This window comes from Aquarana catesbeiana, linkage group LG02 (assembly GCF_042186555.1).
Source record: "Aquarana catesbeiana isolate 2022-GZ linkage group LG02, ASM4218655v1, whole genome shotgun sequence".
Taxonomy (NCBI): Eukaryota; Metazoa; Chordata; class Amphibia; order Anura; family Ranidae; genus Aquarana; species Aquarana catesbeiana.
In genome coordinates, this window is record NC_133325.1 from 170,449,802 (window position 1) to 170,469,600 (window position 19,799).

Below are 19,799 nucleotides of genomic sequence, written 5' to 3' on the forward strand. Positions count from 1 at the left end.
GGGCATGCAAGAAAAAGAACAGCATTTTTGCTTGTACATGATTGGATGGATGATAGAAATCAGCAGAGCTTCCTTCCAAGTGCACTTGCATTGCACAGTGGATTTGCCTTTAGTAAATCAATCCCAATGTGCTTAAGATGAAACCATGCAAACAACTCAAATTTCTTGTGTGTTTATTGAACACGCTCATTAAACATTAACAGTGCTGGAGAAAAAAAGTAAGTAAACCTTTGGAATTAATGGTGTGTCAAACCTCCTTTGGCAGCAATGACTTCAAGCAAGTGCTTTTTGTAGCTGTGGACCAGACCTGCACAATGCTCAGGAGGAAATTTTGACATGCTTCTTTACAAAACTGCTTCAGTTTTGACACATTTGTAGGATGTCTGGTGTAAATGATTCTTTTGAGGTCATTGCACAAGCTCTTTATGGGGTGTAGGCCTGAGCTCTGACTGGGCCATCTCCAAAAGGTGTATTTTCTTTTTCTGACACCAGTCTGTGGTGGATTTACTTTGATGCTTAGGGTCAATGTCCTGCTGCATCACCCAACTTCTCCTAAGCTTCAGGTGGCAGACAGCCACCCTGACCTTATCCTGTAGGATATTTTGGTAAAATATTTTGGAGAATTCATTTTTCTCGTAGCTGATGGCAAGTGGTCTAAGCCCCGAGGCAGTGAAACAAGCCCAAATTATGATGTTTCCTCCACCATACTTCACAGTTGAGATGATGCTTTGATGTTGGCAAGCCGTGCCTATTTTTGCGCCATACATAATGTTGAGTGTTCTTCCCAAACAATTCAACTTTTGTTTCTTCAGTTCACAATACTTTTCCCAGTAATGTTGCATTTTGGCGAAGAAAACTGCAGGCACATTTCATTTATTTTATTTTTTGGAGTGCTGCAGCTTCCTCCATGTTCTGCCATGGACACCACTGCCTGTTGAAGGACTTGCACAATGGTATGGTAGATGAACAGGGATGTTTGCCAGCTCCAGTGATGTCTTCAAGCCCTTTAGCTGTTAAATGTGGGTTGTTCTTGTTCTAAATGTGGGTTGTTCTTTAGCTGTTAAATGTGGGCTGATGTGAACCAATCTTAAATCTTAAAATGTCGGAGTGTCTTCTATCAATCAAAATCGCTCTAAACCACACCTCCAAACTAATTTCATCAATTGGACTCCAATTTAACGTTTGAAGTTATTAGTCTGTGGGTTCACTTACTTTTTCCTCCAATACTGTGAATGTTTAATGGGTGTGTTCAGTAAAGACCAGAAAAATTAGAATGGTTTGTTATCAGCTTACGCACGTTATGTTTGTCTATTGTGACATAGATGAGGCTCAAATCACATTTCATGACAAATTACTGAAGAAAAAAGTTAATTCTAGGGGGTTCACATTTTTTCTTCTGTAATTACTATTGCCTGCCAAAATATTTAGAACTATTCAACCAGACATCCTCGCTACTTTTCTACACTGCAGTTAAGCAATACAGTTTGTTTTACCAGCTGTTCCTAAGCCCATAGTTGGACAATGAACAAGTTAAATCTGGTCTGTTTATACTCTTAGATCGAACTTCAGCAATCCCAGGCATTTTCTTTAGTAATCTCTCAGATGTTTAAGGGTTTAAATTGGAAGTACATATGATTGCTTAATCATAAAGGCAAATCATTACCTCTTGCAAATTTAGTCTTTCTATTTTGCAATTGTAATATGTATAGTGAAGGACAGATGTTTAGGCAAATGTAACCAAAGATTTCACATGCTACACTTTAGATCTGTTTGGCGAAGATACTGCAGTGTTGAGACTATGCTGAATTAAAGGTGCTATTGCTGGTCTATATGGATGGAAAATAATGTAATTTGATTTCATTCTTTTAGGGATAGAATGATGCTGCTAAAATTAGAACAAGAAATCCTTGAATTTATTAATGATAATAGGTAAGTCTGAATCAAAGATCCTTCTCACCATGTAAACAGCTAGAATCATAATGTGAATAAACAAGCTGTAACCTGCTTTAATGTAGCATGTGATGTAGTGCTAATCCCAGATGTGGTCATATTTTTACCCCATGACCTAAATAAAAGGAAACCTTAAAGATAATGATGTAGATGTATATTCACACATTGGAAAGGAAAGAATTCTTGCACACTACATTAAATACCTTCAAATGATTGTTGGAAGATAAAAGCCATGATGCCTGTTCTGGTCTTATGAGCCTTTACATAGGTGTATAAACATGCATTTCATTCTTTCATCATTGTCTTGTCTGCTATTTTGAATTCTTTCTACCTAAGCTATTGCCATGCTTATTAGTACTGATATATTACCTGATCACTGCTGAATAATGTAAACCAGTATTTCTTAGACCCCCTTTACACTAGGGCGCTTTTCAGGCGTTTTAACGCGGGAGAACCACCCCAAAGACTGAAATGATTGGGCAGCGCTGCCGAAGTGCCTGCAAAGTGCTTCAGCAGCGCCGACACAGGGAGGGCGCTATTAACCGATTCTTCGGCCGCTAGCGGGGGTTAAAAGCGCCCCGTTAGCAGCCTTAAAGCGTTGCTATAACAGGTAAAGCACCGCTAAAACTAGCGGCACTTTACTGCTAACGTTCACACCGCCCCAGTGTGAAAGGGATCTTAGTGATAGTAGTGTTTAAAATTTGTTTGTGTTGCTGTAGTAAAATCCATAAACTTTACTGCATTCCAAGGTAAAGTCTCATCCTTTTCTTAGTACCTAGTTCAAATCTATGTGCTTTGCATAATTAAAATATCATGCAACCGTACGATGAAATAATTCTTTGATTTATTCTCTCATATTGCATGATAATTAAGCAATAAACATGTACTTAAAATGCATACAAACACATACGTGTATTTAGTTCTGCACATCAATTGTGTGATTAACTGCATATGCGTAAAATTTATAAAACACATTTTTTTTTTAGTTTTGGGAAGACTAGGAAATGGTGGAGATCCCAATTGGGGTTTTTTCCTCTTCTCTTTTTATTTTTTATTTTTTTTTATGTTTATTATGTCCAGCCACAGAGATTTCTCTTCACTACCTGTTCCAAAATTTACCTGGAAGTAAGAGGTGGTCTCCCATTGGACAATTACCATCAGAACTGGTGTCCCATTAGAAAATTTCTTTACCTGTGACAGCCCCAAATTTTGGCTTGTCCATCACTTCCTGTAATGGAGACAATGGTTCCTAGGGTTAATAGAGAGAATAAATCTTCCCACTTGGGCATAGTCAGAAGTAAAAACCTTACAGCGGTTCTAACCCTTTCACATTGCATCCAGAATTTAAAAAGGTTTTGGCTTTACATACACTTGAGCTGCCACTAGATTTTGTCAGCCAGGGACCTTCAGAGAGGGGCATTCTTGTGATTCCCGTTTACATTCTCCTACCTACAGTTATTCAGACAAGCAATATTTTACACTTTAGTGCTCTTTTCTTGTCCTAGGCACCAAGCATGCAAGTATCTTAAAGGATAAGCTCACCTTTCTACCAAAAATAATAAATGCGCATCTTTTTGCAGATAAAAATGTGCAACAGGCGCCAAGGATGTCGGGGCTTTTAGTTCATTCATAAACGGAGCTCTGTGTATGACTGACACGGCCGTGTGAACTGGGCTCCGCACAGCCACTCTGTTTTCAAACAGTTACAGCTAGTACAGGGAACTTCTCTCTGTACTGCGCCGGAGGGAGGGAGGGAGGGCAGCAGGCGGTGGCAGCTGCAGCATTGGGAACATGTTGCATGTTCCACAAGGTGAACTTGTCCTTTAAAGCAGAACTGTAACATAGAGAGTGGTAGCAAGTGTCGTCATGATGCGCAAGTATGCTTATGCACACTTGCACATTATGGCAGACTTACTTCTGGGTTTTGCCGCCTTCCAGTTCTGATGGGACTGCTCTCCCCTTCATCATTGCTTCCTTCTTTGCTGCTGCTTCTGAATAGGCATCTTCTGTCACTGGATGGCCACTGATAATGCAGACAAATGCCCACATGTGTGACTCTATAGTCACATGGGCTGCTCAGATGTGATGGGGAGGAAATGCTCATCATAGAAACTCACTGAAAACTGAGCATGTGCAGAGCTAACACTGTTTTGCAAAATTCCTAGCTGCATTGGGGACTTGGACAAAAGGGGAAGATAGAGAGCAGCAGGATCAACCAGTTTTTTTGTAGAATACAGAAAACTAATCTCCTAGGGGCTGACTGAGTATGAACAGCATGTAATACACCATTTATTGATTTTTATGATGTGGGTTTAGTGACGCTTTAAGTTCTAGCAATATGACTCTGACTCTGCCTTTATTGTAATTCACTTGTAATGTTATATAAAACCATGTAGATATTCACTACTTTAAAGCAAAGACAAATGTGGTTCCAGTGTGTTTCCCATGTGCTGTGTTATGTAGCACAGCTGAATGCAAAACCGCAACAGCATGTGAACCTTAAAACATTTATAGCCCATTCACACTTGTGCAACTTGTCATGTGACTTTAGACATCGGTCGCATGACAAGTTGTACACCATGTTTTCCAGTGATGACCATTAATACATGTGTGACTTAGTCGTTCATAAACTACTTTGGTCATACTTTCATGCAACTTGAGGGCAGTAGTCTAACTCTAACGTCTCTAAAGTCCTTACCCTCCCTCCTCTTTATGTCTTTGTGCGCCTAGATGCGCTCCTAATGGAGCGCAATACAAATTCCATCCCATATCAAATCAAATCAAAAGTTGTATGAAAGTCATACCTTAATGTTTTACATGCAACAGTGGATACGACTTTACAGCTGGACAAGTCACATCCAAGTTTCACCCGTTCCAAGTTGCACTCCAAAGTCATTGTGACTTTGGAGTCATACAAGTGTGAATGGAGCCTTACACTGTAGCAGTGGATAACATTTTAAAAAAATCTGTCAGTTCATAGGCATTAAGAAAAAACATGAATTGAAAACATTCATGGAAAATCTATTGACCCTTGCATGTACATTGTCTCCCTTTTTTCAGCAATCAGTTTAAGAAGTTTCCACAGATGACCTCATATCACAGGATGCTTTTACACCGTGCTGCTGCTTATTTCGGCATGGATCATAATGTAGACCAAACAGGCAAAGCCGTAATCATTAATAAAACCAGTAACACAAGAATGTAAGTAGCATGTTTTGACAATCTTTGCTGCAATCTTTATCCCCCCGTCACAATTTGTAACTAGCTATGGTGTATGGTATGGTTTGACAGTATTTGACAAATGTGTTAGTTTTGTAAGTCACGTTTATCTTTCTGTAACAAAAAAGACTTAATTTAAACTGTTCTACTGATTGGTTTAAAAGTCACATATATTCTTTTTCTGTAGACCTGAGCAAAGGTTCTCTGAGCACATCAAAGATGAAAAGAGTTGTGAATTTCAACAAAGATTCATCCTAAAAAGAGACGATGCCAGCATGGACCGTGATGATAATCAGGTGAGGGCAGTTGACTTTATTTTTATTTTTTTCAATTTAATTCTTTGTGTGTAGTCCGAGCTGCTTAACTGAAGCTTCAATTGAAGTAACATGCAATGTCTACTATTTTACTGTATGTTTTTATCCCTCTTCTCAGAATGTAAATTCTTGACCGCTTCATTCTATACTGCTGTGCTAACTTTTTTTTTTTTTTTAATCTTTTATGCTGTTTTAGTATTCTATGCATTTTTAGGGTACTTGCAGTACTGATGCATGAACATCAGATATTCCTGGCAGAAAAAAAATGCAAGAATGGACTGTTTAGCACTTCCTTGTATTCATGCCTTTTTTTTTTTTTTTTTTTTTAAATCAAGGGAAGGTGGCGTGTATGAATGTTTACGTGTAAACGAGTAAAAATACTGACAGATAATTTTTTTTTTTTTTTTTTTTTTTTTTTTTTTTTTGTATTTTACTGAAATATAAATGGCACACGTTTATGTGCCTTTGCCTACAGGCCCAATAAAATAATGGGCTACATTTAGAATCAGTCCTGGTTCACATCAGTATGCTGTGCAATATCACATGTGATATCGCACAGATAGTATGGCTGAATTTGCATCGCATTCAGACCAAACTTGCACAAGACCCTTTTTTTGGTCCGTACCAGAATCAGATCGCAATGGGTGTTCACACCCATGCGATCCGATTCCTGTCCAAACTGACAGTTCGTACTGCGATATGCAAACTGATTTGGGGGTGTCATTAACTTGACACTCCCAGCAGTTTGCATAGTGCAGTGTGAACTGCCTTGCGGGTCAGGTGCGATGTGGGAACCCGCAGTGAATTTGCAGGGTTCCTGCATCGCACTAATTTGAACCGAGCCTCAGTGAAGAAAAATGCATAAATGCAGAAAAACATAGCGTTTTAGGGCACCTCATGTGCAAGAGGCCTAAAGTGTGTGTGTGTGTGTGTGTGTGTGTGTGTGTGTGTGTGTGTGTGTGTGTGTAATATATAAATAAACGAAAAGGTATTGCTGCACTTAAAATTGAATGTAAAGTTACAATACAAAATATTCCATATTGTTCAGAGTTTGACAGTTTCGTGCTATGTTGATAACACCCTTCTTCAGAATAGAACAGAACACGTCCCAGGGATAAAGAAAACCACATTAGGGACTTGCTATTTGTTTTTATTTTATTTTTTTACAAATGTAGTGATAGTTTATACCAGGAGAACAAAAAGATTAGCAGAGGTTGGAAGCAAAGCATCATTGTAGGCCATTGCTTGTTCGTATGCTTCTGCATTGGTTTCCACAGTAAGGGCTCATTTACACCGCAATCCCCACGTTCAGTGTGCTGCAGTTTTGCATTGCATTTTTTTAGGGATATTTATGATTTTTTTTTTTCCTGACTTGCATTTACATGTTTGTGGTGCATACATGTGTTTTTTTTTTTTTTTTTTTTTTTTATGTATAAAAATATGATGTTGCATACCATACTTTTTTTTTTTTTTTTTTTAACAAACATGAAAGCACCACAGTAGTGTAAACTAGGCTCATATGCATTTGTACTGCATTTAAAATGCACTTGACTGCTAGGATAAACGAGTCCTAAATTTCAGTTGAAGCGTGGTAGAAAGGAGTCTTTATATGATCTGTCTTTCGCCTCCAGTTGGCATCATAACTCTGTGACCAGACTGTCTGGTTTCTGAAACTGGTTTGGGGCCCTGTATGTTACCTTGCTATTTGTTAAAGTGGAAAGTAAAGTCCACTTTTTAACTTGTACCTACAGGTAAGCCTATAATGATGCTTATCTGTAGGTATAGCAATTTTTCTCCTAAACTTGCACTATTTTTAGGAGATATTTAACCGATGCCGTCACCGGCCTCCTGCGCTCTGAAGAAACGGCATACCCGTGCAGTGCCTTCAGAGCTTTGCGACGGGGCCCCTGCACAGGAGTGACGTCATTGCAGGCCCAGCCATTTATACATCTGACGCCCACGAACCCAGGGAAGACTGGGTGAAGATGGGAGCGCCAGGGAGCCATGACAGTACTGCGCTGGAGGTTTCCTTGTACAGGTAAGTTGGTCATAATGTACTGGTATGCCGTGCATACTAATATATTATGACTTAAACCTACAGGGGTGCACTTTTTTTTTTTTTTACTACCACTTTAATATGAAACTATAATTTTGTTTCAATGCCTGTTTTGTATTTATATAATTGCAGTAATGCTTGAATTTTGTACTTTTTACTTTTATACCTAAATAATGTATTAGGGCCCTTTCATACGGGTGGACCGATCTGATTTTATCGTACCCTCCTGTCTCCTCCTCTGGAGCGGCGAGTGTCAATGGACATGTTCACTCCTGCCGACATCTGATCCTATCCGTTAAAAACAGCCGTTTGGGGATCCATTCCCCATTTGTCTGGCAGGTCAGATGGCAGACGGGTGTAAACGAACAGACTGTTTGTTTACATCTGACCACCCATAGAGGACAGCGGGATGTGTCTGTGCCCTCTCTGCATAAGTGGAGCAGACACAGACTGACCTGCTCAGTGGGGATCGGCGGACTCCAGTGGAGCCCAGCCTTGTGTAAGGGGCCTAAATGTGTTTTTGTCTGCTTCTTGCATTTTTGCGTTTGTAAAATAACATTCATGGTATCTGGAGATGGTGTCCCTCCTAGGCTCTGGTTATTATGCAAGCTACTAGTTTTTCTGTTCTGTCTCATGGTGTTCATTAGCAAATTATTCCTATTACACCAACATATGTCTTTATCTCATTGATCTGCCCAATAAATACAGATTAGAGTACCTTTGCAAGATGGAAGGAGGAGTAAATCCATAGAAGAGCGAGAGGAGGAGTATCAGAGAGTTCGGGAGAGAATTTTCGCAAGGGAGGCAAGTTAAGATTACCATTGCTCTTGTGTATGCAAGAACATATTAAAGTTAGAATTAGTCAGTTTTATAAATGTATTTGTTTTTACTAGAGCTGCATGATAAATTAAGAATCAAAATCGCTATCTTTTTCTCTTCCTGATCAAGTAGAAACAAAGTATCTTTTCGTTCTTTTATCAAAGGAAAGAACTCTGGTGGTAAATGAAAGGAAATTTAGCTATTTAAAGACCAAACCTTTTTTGACATTTGTTGATTACAAGTAAAAATCATTATTTTCTGCTAGAAAATTACTTGGATAGACTGAATTTTGGTTGGTTCCGGAAGAACCAGACAAATTCACATTGGCACAATTTGACATGACAAATCGCAGCCTATTGCTGGTAATGGAGGGGCCGCACCGATTTCCAAAAGTAATTCCTGCACTTCTTTTGGCGACTTTGGGGGCGATTTTAATAGACATCTGTGCATGATCCTGTTCAGATTTCTTTCAAATCACCCCCAAACTCGCACTGAAATGTGGGTTTGAAATCGTGCAAGTTCAGCTGAACTCGTGCACTTTCAAACCCACTTTTTCAGTGTGAACGAGGGCTAAAGGGTTAAGTTAACCTCTACAAAAAATACCTCTACAAAAAAGATAAATGCACTTTTTATTTTTCTGGTTTTTTAGTATGCATTTATAATTTTTTGTTGTTGTTAGCCTGTAAAGTATTATGCTCAAGATTGTTGGTGTAATATCCCAGTCCTGCAGACTTTGTAGCTGTCTACCCATGCCTCCAATACGGGCATGCAATTACACTCTTGACAGGAAGCTCAGTGAACTACCTGGAACACTTAACAGTGCCCTGCTAGTTCATTAAGGACTATAAGCCGATAGCTGCAAAGGATATCGGTACTTGTAGTTTTCACATTCACAGAACACTGTGAATGGAATGTATGATGCGACCAGAGGAGGGGAAATGAGGAGAAGCATAAGCACAACTTTCCTTTTGTGAAGGTGAAGTTCTGCTTTAAGGGAATCGCTGGCTTTTATTTCTGGGGTATGCTCCACCCACTGATCAATAGGAGCAGTTTAAAAGTCCAGCTTGGTGCCAAAGAACATGCTCTTGAATAACCAGCTAGGGAAATGGTCTGCCCCAGACAACCTTCCAAGGCTAATCAAACTGGGCATGCCCTTCATACAAGCAATAAGAACTTCAGTGGTCAACCACTTGAAGTGCATAGCAAGCGTATGTGTCTCAGACTTAAATGTTTGCCAGCTATAAAATATGGATAATGAAAAAATGCAATGGGTGACCATAGTCACTTGTGCATGGCCCTGCATAAAATAGAATTATATATTTCTTCTGCATGATTCTTCATTTTTCTTTAATTTCTGTCTTTCAGTCAGCCCAGAATGGTCATATTACTGATAGCAGGTAAGCCAGGCCTTTCATCACTTTTTTCTTTGACCACCCTATGGGTACAATAAAATATTGGTGTGTTTCTTAAGAAAATGTGTACCTGTGACCAACAGAGCTGGCTAGATTGTGTAGGATGACGAGACCCAGCCTAATAATTGCTTGGCTCTTGAAATGTATGCACCTCCCTTTTTTCTTTTTTTATTGATGATCGTCAAGATCTACCAATGGGTTTTTTGAGTGGAAGGTGTGAGCCCATTTAGGTGGTTTCTTTTAAAGCCCAACTCCAAGCAAAATCATCTTCCCACCCCTTACCCCCTCTCTAATCCATCCTGCCAGCTGTTAAAGTGGTTGTAAACCCCAGACATGAAATTTGATTAAAGCATATCCCTCTGTAGTGTGTACCTAGTCTTCATTAAGTGCTCGAAGTGTCGTTTGCTGCTTCATTCCTCTATCAGCATGAATCACTTCTGACAATTTTCCTGACACCTAGAAAAAAAAGGTGACGGGGAGGGACCTGCAGCTGATTGACAGCCTCAGCTCTGTTGCTCTGTCAAGGGGCGTGTCCCTTCCTTCCAATCAGCTCTCCTCACTGAGCTCTGCAGGGTGTAATTTCAGTGTTTTGCCAACTTTTTTCTGATAGTTCAGGCAAGCTTTCCAAATTCTGGACTTTGAGCAGCTGTAGAGAAGAGAAGACTGCAGATAAACAGTTACAGCTTATGTAGGAGGATTTGTTTAATCTGTGTACCACCTGAGGCTAGTCCCTTCACTGGTTATATGGAAGGGTTTACAACCACTTTTAAGTCTTCCATACCTGGTTGAAGTCATTTATTCTCACCTGAGTCCCCCTATCTAGGTCCTTTGCTAATGCTGTACCCACCTGCAGGGACTGCCAGTCCAGTGCTGCATATTAACCCTCACCAGCTGGCCCTTCTCACTCCCCTCTGTCTGATCTCAGTCCCCTTCTGGGTCCTTAAAGGATCCCTCCTCTAGCCAGCCAAGTAAACACCTGTGTGACATTGACGCCCAGAGGAAGGATCCATCCAGGACTTAAACACACAGCAGAAGGACCCAGCGCTGCATGATCATGTCACTGCAGCTCAAGGTAAGTGAAAAGAAGGAATTTAGGGTTGTTTTTCCTTTCTTTCTGGAGTTGGGATTTAAAGTATAACTCATGGGCAACAGCTATGTTTACTGCTACTGTTTTAAACTGTGCGTTTTGCTATTGATATGGGGTTCTGTTTTTAAGCTCCCACCTTATTTATGAAAGTATAGAGTATTTTATTGTCCTTAGTCCCACTGATCTCTATCATAAGGAACCAGATGGATTTATGGGTCAGTTATAGATTGCGTCTGAGTATAGGTGGCTTGTGCACTTTAACATGGAACTTTTTTTCATGCACGTGACTAGATCTGTGTAATGTAAATAACTTCATCATTGTAAGCAAATGTATTGTTCAGGTTCAGTTTTGAATTCCATATGTACTTGGCAACAGCCATATTTGAACATTCCATATGCAGGCAAATGGGTCTGCCAGCTGCCTGAAACAATAGACTGCAATTTCTAATGGTGTAATAGCCACAGACCAATTGATGTAGTCTGTCTAGACTTTGTCACATGAGGAAATTTAAAGCAGATTTATTTTTTATTTTTAATTCTTGGTTAATTTTAATGATCGGTCCTTTTTAACATGTATATAGTTCACATTATTTTTGCTTTTATGCACATTTAGTGCAAATTGTACATACTGACACGTGGATCTACTCATAGTATATAAATATATTTGAAATGGGTTTATGTAAAGGAGATCTCCACTTAGAACTTAACCTGAACCTGTGTGTCATAGTTGCTGTACACAGTGTGTAATCTGCAATACAAAATTTCACCTGCTCTGGCATGAGTGAAATCTAGAGATGCAGCTTCCAGTGCAAGAAAAATTGTGAAAGATGTGGACCTATTTGAATTGCTCCATTGGAATAGTCTGTAACACGGGTGCTACTTTTAACGTGGAGACTTCCTTCAGATTTAGTCATTTAGGTTTAATCAAATGTTCTGAATATGAACATAGTTTTACTTGGAATTGGACAGTACATATGCTGGTTCATTTAATAAAAGCAGTGGTTTGCATTTCATCAGAGCATTTTAGTTGTAATTCTTCTTATCCACCTTGAAAACTTTGCTGTAATAGGATAAAGAAGACTTAAAATGGTTTCTCTCCTTCCCTCCTAATGTAACCAACAGAGTCTACAGAGAAGGCTTTTCCACTCTCTCTCACAAAAGGAGACAGTTGTTTAGGTATCTTCTATGTTGTGTACTTAAGTATTATCTGTCAAGGTCACTGATACCCACGCCTTCCTCGCATGGCTGCTTGTGAGGTTCTTATTGACATGTAGTTTGTTGCAATGTCCTGTTTTGTAATGTCGGGGCATTGGGCAGAACTGTTCTCGCCATCGGCCGATATTCATGGCTGCTTCATAATGTTTTTTGTCCATCATTTTTGTTTATTAAAATATTTACAACCCTTGGCTATTCAGTGCTCTTGTACCACAAGGTCCAGAATACAGAAAGGCTAGCAGAATATGCTGTGCTTTGTATTTCTGTTAGCTGAATAACCTATGGTTGGTTACTTACTGTTTTTCCTGCTTTTCCTACAGTTGTGTATTTGACTTGTAAACTAAGGATGTGTAAGTGGTATCTTGTAGAGCCAGTTAGGGCCTTTGTCAATGGGCTTTTCTTCACTTCAAGTAGGCTTTGCATTCCCATAACACACAAACAGAAGAGATGCTTTTACAGGCTGTGGTGCAATACCCTTTATTTTTGTAATAATAAAACTAGATAAAAAAGCACTCGCAAGCAAAGATAAGTCGGAGCTTATCAATCACATCTCCCCACCACAGTACTGTGCACCAAAGTTTTTCACTGCCCTTAAAAGGCGCTCCAGCTGACAGTGTGGAGGTTTGGCAGCAGTCCTGGACCAAATGCAGCCGCTACTGTTTGATCACATACATAGCCTCCGGGGTCACATGATGCAAGCAACCGGCTGCTGTTGGGGTGTATGAGCTGTTACTACGACAATGTTTCAGAGGGCGCGGCCTCCTTTATCAAGTCCACCCAGCACCATTGTAAGCATCCCCTTAAATAGCCTGACTTGGTATTGAGGGATTAACCCTTTACAGACCCACTAGTGGCCAGATGCTGACAGTGCTGGGATTTCTATAAGCAACACAATATCAAGGGGCAAGTCATATAAAAACTCATTAGTGTTAGCCTAACCCTTTCATATCAGAAAACAACATCTAATCATGTTTATGACTAAGGCCTTATAGGCTGAAACGCGTCAATCTGCGTTTGTTCACTGTGGCTATTCAATAAAATGAAGAATTTTTAAGAGCAACAACCGGAGTGTGGATCATTTTTTCTACAACATATAATCATAGTCTATGGGAATGCAAAACCCTCTTGGAGCAGGTCAGAATGGCGTCGGCTACAAGTCAAATGCACTTGCCAATGACTTCTGGGTGATCTCAGCAGCTTCTCAAACTGATGCCATTGTAAAGCCTATTGGCCCAGATCCTGAAGTCTAATTTGGATGACTTTACACATTTTGGGTAGAAGTAATGTTAGGGAAATGCATGTACATATGTTAAACTTTTCACCAAAGTTCTAAGGTCCACATGCAGAATTATTTTAAAGGGATGTTCATTATGCTTTTTTTAATGAATGCCAGTATTTGCCAACAATCCGGCTACATGGAATGTGTAGAGCCAGATTGTTAAATAGAGATGTGCTCTGCCAGTTCGTGAAGTGTCAGAAATGAACATTGGTTTCAAAGAGTGGTCTATGTAGATGCTGTAGCATTGGTTTCCCTTTGACTCACTGATGTAAAAGCACTTTGTGTTAGCATTTTATTATAAATTCTAGTGACGTATTTATGAGTTACAACTTATAATCTAAGTTGTCAAAGTTCCATGTTATGCACTTCCATACAGTTTAAAGACTAAAAAAGGGACTAAAAGTGAGACCCATGGAACAGAAGTGTAGGTGGGCCACATTTACATATCTGATTCCCTAAGGTTTCCTTTACCCTATATATAGTAGGATGCAGTTTGCAAACACTAAATTAGGAAGCACAGATTAGGCTGTGCATGTAAAGTTACTTATTTTTGTAGCCCATCTGTTAGTGATTTTAAACCTCTTATTTATTTTATTTTTTTAATAAATACACATTCATATATATTTTTATAATATTCCTACATTAAAGTGATTGTAAACCTCAGACATGAAATCTGGACAAAGCGTATCCTTCTATATTGTGTACTTGTTTTTATTCAAAGCTCTGAGCGTGATTTCTCTCTGCTGCCTCATTCCTCTGTTATCTGAGTAATTTCTGACTGTGAGAGGGTATGTCCCTTACCTCCAATCAGGGCTCAGAGTTCTTCTCCATTAACTGTGCAGTGTGTGCATTCAGATCACCACCCCCAGTGACCAGTCACTGGTTATAAATAAAAGTTTTCAACCACTTTAAACGATACAGGGTGAAGTAATTCAGGCGCATTGGGTTTTGCTTCTGGTTTTGACACTGGCAAAAAAAAAAAAAAAAGATAGCATAACCCCTCCCCTTTCAGTATGCTTTTGTTTTTTTAGTGTCCAATGAGAATGGCCATCTTTTCTCTGAGAGAAGGAAAACCTTTTGCTGAAAGTAAAACATTCTTGATTAAAAGCAAGAAATTTTTCAGTTGTTGAAGAGCCAGAAGGGGCTCATTTTGCAGCTTTTCAGATGGGCTTATCCTCAGCACTGGCATGAAAGCCATACCCAGACCCCAATGAGAAGAAGCGGGCCCTGTGTTTAATGTGCCATTAGGTGTAGGGCTTTGCTGAAGGCGATCACTTAGACACCTGTTTGCAATGTGTCAGTCAGCTGCAGAGCAGGGTCACAATGTACCTGTCTGGTGGAATCTTGTCCCTGAAGACCCATCGGGGGTTAAGCTCACCAGAGGGCAAAGGCTTAATGGTCGTAAAAAAGATTTACACCTTTTTTATGTTGATGGTCGAATCTTCCATTCGGTGCTTTGTGACATTTTTTTTTTAAAGAATTCCGGGCATGGTATGATTTTATTGTTTCAACTTGTATACCTGGTCGATGCTCAGCTGGAAATCGATGAAGTAGACATTGATAATTAAGTGATCTCCACTTTCCTGATGCATCTCGAATGCAGGTTGGCTGCTCGGCATGGGTGCCATTCAGAGAAGGCTTTGCGTTTTCTGAATGAAAGCAAAGCGTTCTATGACTGGGCAAGGTGGAGAGACTGGGTGATGTCACGCTTTCCACCTCGATGAATGGCGGCCGACCTTCAATGTTTGCAGTGCATGAGGCCAGCCGCTCAGCGTGGGACCAGAAAGCAAGTGGAAATCACAGGAGTAGCAGTGTCTACTTGAGTGATTTTAAGCTTCCAGGGGCATGGGCCAGGTATGGTGTATATACGACCCCAATTCCAAATAAGAGTTGTACCTAGTTATATTGGTTCATGGTGGACCAATGAAACTATGTAAAAATTATACCATGCCTGAAATTCTTCTTTTATTGTGCAGTTCAGATTCTTTCAGACCATGTTCTTAGACTTCTGCAAAGTGTGTTTGCACAGGGTGCTAATATGTGATATTTTAGATTGTGGAAACATGTCTACCTAAAAAGAACTGGTGCTTCTGGGGCTAAGCCAAAGCTCTGGATCATTTGGGTGAAGAAGGAAGTGTCTGATTAATAAAAAAGTTCACAGAATGATGTGTTAGCATATGACCATATCAGCCATCCCAGCTGTGATCTGTAGCAAGAGGAATTTCTGGCTGTATGCAAAGGAGCTGAATTTTTTACCCTAGAAATCTCCCAGTCTGTGGATACATTACTCTTCATTTTTTTAGTAATATAAAGATTTCTGAAATTTCTTTTGTGTAATTACAAGCGGTCCCCGGGTTACAAACATCTGACTTACAAACTACTCCTACTTACAAACTGAGGAGACAACAGAAAGTGGGAGGAAATCTACCCCTAGGAAGGGAAATTCACTCCTGTAAGAGTTAGCATGAGAAAAAGGTGTCTCCACTGAAGCTTTATCACCAATCCTTGTTTCTACAACAATCCTAAATTTTCAAAATCCAATTGTCATAGGGGCAGAAAGTGAGGTGAAATATTCTGAACAGGGGCACAGACAGCAAAACAAATGTTACAGGGGTGTTAACCCTTCCCTATGCTATCCAAAAAGCTTAAAATTATTTTTTTGGGCTGGAGCTACGCTTAAAAAATTTACCTTTTCCGACTTACAAATTAAATTTAAGAACAAACCTACAGTCCCTATCTTGTTTGTAACCCGGGGACTGCCTGTAGTAGGTGCAAGGACTGATGGACATATCGAAATATAGCAAAATGAACATACACTCAAGCTGGCCATAGAGGGGTTCCCCCATCCACACATTTGAGGTGGAGGGAAGCATCCTACCTGCTTTGATATTGCATTCTAACAGCAGCGGAGGCACTGTCAGAATGCACAGATCAGCTATGTTGCCTTTGGCTGATTGACTTTTTTCTGACAGAGTGGTTGAACAGAAGTCAATCAAATTATTGCATTCTGTTTAACTGCAGTAGCCACACATGGATTGAAATTCAGCTGGTCCATGTTGAACTGGCTCAATTTCGATCCATGCATTGTCAGCTTTAGACACCTAGCAAACTATTGTAAGCTAGCACGGGGATAACCAAAAAGGAAGTGTGTTGTAAGAAGCACAACTTTGAGATGGATTGTTCCTTACAAAAGAGGGCTTATAGTAGAATGGTAGATGGTACTGGACTGGAGCTTTAACCAGTAATTTGGTTTTTATCATGAGTGAGAGAGATGCAGATGACATGGATGTTTCTTAGTTGAGGTGGTAGGTTAAGGTATAATTTGTGGAGAGAATGAGGACTATAGTCCATACTTGCCACTAAACCGTAATCTTGATGGTTAAATAAGGTAGTGTGTTAATTAGGATGGGACAAAGCTGTTCATTTCAGTTTTGTTAAAGTGATTGTAAAGCTTTTTTATTTTTTTGAATAGTAAGCATATCATACATACAGGCCCCTGTCCTTTTCCTCTGAGTTTACCTTTTAATAGCAATAAAGTTTTATTGGAAAACCTTAATTGGCTCACAAAACTGGTATCGGGCTCACAGCTACAGTAGCAGCTGAGAGCTTGATTTAACCACTTGTTTAAAAACTCTATAAGACCCCTTCCCACTGAGTCGGTTTTCAGGCGTTTTAATTAGCCTCTAAATAACGCCTGAAATCCACCTCCCATTCATTTCAGTGTGACTTTTCACACCGGGGCAGTGCGCTTGCTGGACGTTAGGAAAAGTCCTGCAAGCAGCATCTTTGGGGTGGTTTGGGAGCGCTATATACAGAGCACCCAAAACGCCCTGCCCATTCAAATATGCAGCGCTTCCAAAGCACCTGAAAAGCGATTCGGAAGCGTTGCAACACAGGCTCTTTTGACTCCTCCTTTGGGGTCAAAAGCGCCCCACTAGCAGCCGGAAAGCACCGCTTAAACAGCGATAAAGCACCGCTAAAACCAGCGCCACTTTAGCGCTAGCGCGGCCGTAGCTCAGTGCGAAAGGAGTCCAAATCTACCTTGGTAGACAAGTGATTATAGAGAGCATGTCCCACTGGTAGTTCATGTTCACACTTTACCAAACACTGCAATAAACTATTATATTAATGTCTATATTATTGAGGAAGTGGATAAAATGCTTTTCTGTGCATGTTTTTCAGTACCCAGAAGTTTGAAAATATATTTTAAATCTTTTTAAGCTGTATTTATCATTACAAGAATCAAATGCATTGCCCCTTTCCCAGTACCAATGTAACACTCATCCATTGTTGTGGTTTTAACAGTGCTTCTAGCAACTCTGTATTTGTCCACTGAAAGCTTTTGTTTCTCCTTTCATACTAATTTCTGGGTAACGGCATGTGGCAGCTTCAGTTTTCACCATTTTAAACTTATATTCAGGGAGTTATGATTATTTCAAGATTCTCTCCTTGTGAATGATAGGATGGCGAAACATTTGGGTTAAGGGAAAAAGAAATGTTGTGGATATAAAGAAATTTCCTGTTGCAACCAGAAAGCATAGTGAGGCTTTTCTGTAAAAATCAGAACATTTTTGGTGTGACTCTTGGCAACCAGATTAACTGTTCTACAGCTGTTTGGGAAAATATTTATTCCCTATGCACAATATTATAGTTTTCATTTCCCTCTTTATTAATAAGACCTGCCTTACTGCAGCAATGAAAGGAGTAAAATTATTAGATACTTTAATGCATCCATTGTTTTTACCTGTAGAGGCAACAGAGACTTTCTGAATAGAGGCTCTGGTAGTCGACAGAGCAGTACTGAAAGTGAACTGAAATCTCTGGATCCAAGACCTTGGAGCAGCACAGACTCAGATGGTTCCTGCCGCAATATGCGTCCTCCAGTAACCAAAGCCAGCAGCTTTAGTGGCATTTCTATCCTGACCAGGGGAGATAGCATTGGCAGCAATAAGAACGCAGCCAACCGGACAGGCCGACCAGGTGACGTATCACTGTTTTAAGCATTTTTTTTCTTCCCACTTCATGAATGTTTGGTGTTTTTGAGCACTTGTTTTTAAAGTTTAAATGACCAGCTATTCTACCACCAGTGTTGATAGCCAGTTAGATCATTTTTGCTTACAGTAAACCTTTTATCACCCAAAAAATAAAAAATCTTGTTTTTTAGAGCATTGTAGTATTGTAATGTTTTTTTTAAAGTGAAACTCCCAGCCCAAGCATTATTTTTTTTTTTTTTTACTTTGAGCTTTGGATGGTGGGGAAGTATTAGAATCCCTTCTGTTTTTTTACATGCAGTACTCTGTTTGGGAGAATACTTAACCCCTTCCCGACCAACCGCTGCAGTAGTACCGAGGCAGGTTGGTTCGCCTTTTGACCACTAAGGAGTGGCGCAGTGGCAGAGCAAATGCACGTGCCCACGATCGCTCTACACAGACAGAATGGAGATCTGTCAATGTAAACACAGCTGTCCGTGCTAAGTATGAACAACGATTGCTCTCCTCACCCAGTCAGTCCCCTACCCCCACAGTTAGAATCACTCCCTAGGGCACACAGTTAACCCCTTGATCGCCCCCTAGTGTTAACCCCTTCCCTGCCAGTGACATTTACACGGTAATCAGTGCATTTTTATAGCACTGATCACTGTCTCCCAATGGTCCCAAAAATGTGTCAAAAGTGTACGATCTGTCCACCACAGTGTCAGTCCCGATTAAAAATAGCTGATCACCGCCATTACTAGTAAAAAAAATAATAATAAAAATGCCATAAATCTATCCCTTATTTTGTAGATGCTATAACTTTGGCGCAAGCCAATCAATATATGCTTATTGCGATTTTTATTACCAAAAATATGTAGAAGAATACATATCAGCCTAAACTTAGCAAAAAATTAGCTTTTTTTTAAAAAAAAAAAATGGGGATATTATAGCAAAAAGTACAAAATATTGTTTTTTTTTTTGTTTTTTTTTCTAAATTGTCACTTTTTTGTTTATAGCGCAAAAAATAACCACAAAGATGATCAAATACCACCAAAAGCTCTATTTATGGGAAAAAAGGACGTCAATTTTGTTTGGGTAGAACATCGCATGACTGCACAATTGTCAGTTAAAGCAACGCAGTGCCGTATTGCAAAAAATAGCCTGGTCATTGAGCAGCCAAATCTTCTGGGGCTGAAGTGGTTAAAGCGTTTGTTAACAGAAAAAAAAAAAGGATCCTGTTCCCTTAAAGCATGTTATATAGCACAGTGCTTGTGCAGTGTCCTTTGGCCCCCTGTAACACCTAAAAAAAACATGGCTGATCCTGCCTGGCTATACCCTCCCCCCTGTAAGCTGACTACAGTGTATCATGGCTGCTGAGCCCCGACATCGTGGTCAGATTACGTGCCTCAGTCATCCACCTCCCCCCTCCCTCCCTGCCTGTCGGCTCCTGTCAGGGACTGCCCCCCGTCCTGCTG

The 19,799-nt window shown here is 40.0% G+C and overlaps 1 protein-coding gene across 16 annotated transcripts in view; it reads left to right on the top strand.

Annotated features, from left to right (window-relative positions):
* R3HDM2 (R3H domain containing 2) overlaps positions 1–19,799 on the top strand; it is a 186,454-nt gene that overhangs the window by 118,118 nt on the left and 48,537 nt on the right. For 12 of the 16 annotated variants that reach the window (XR_012241551.1, XM_073613807.1, XM_073613812.1 and 9 more), the window contains 7 exons: positions 1,870–1,929; positions 5,011–5,151; positions 5,357–5,465; positions 8,248–8,347; positions 9,728–9,755; positions 11,980–12,033; positions 18,102–18,331. Coding sequence is in view for 15 of the 16 variants with exons in the window: in XM_073613807.1 (XP_073469908.1) it covers positions 1,870–1,929; positions 5,011–5,151; positions 5,357–5,465; positions 8,248–8,347; positions 9,728–9,755; positions 11,980–12,033; positions 18,102–18,331 (722 nt within the window). In the remaining variant the exon portion in view is untranslated. The remainder of the gene's footprint in view (positions 1–1,869; positions 1,930–5,010; positions 5,152–5,356; positions 5,466–8,247; positions 8,348–9,727; positions 9,756–11,979; positions 12,034–18,101; positions 18,332–19,799) is intronic. The other 4 variants (XM_073613814.1, XM_073613815.1, XM_073613818.1 and 1 more) reach the window with 1 other exon arrangement.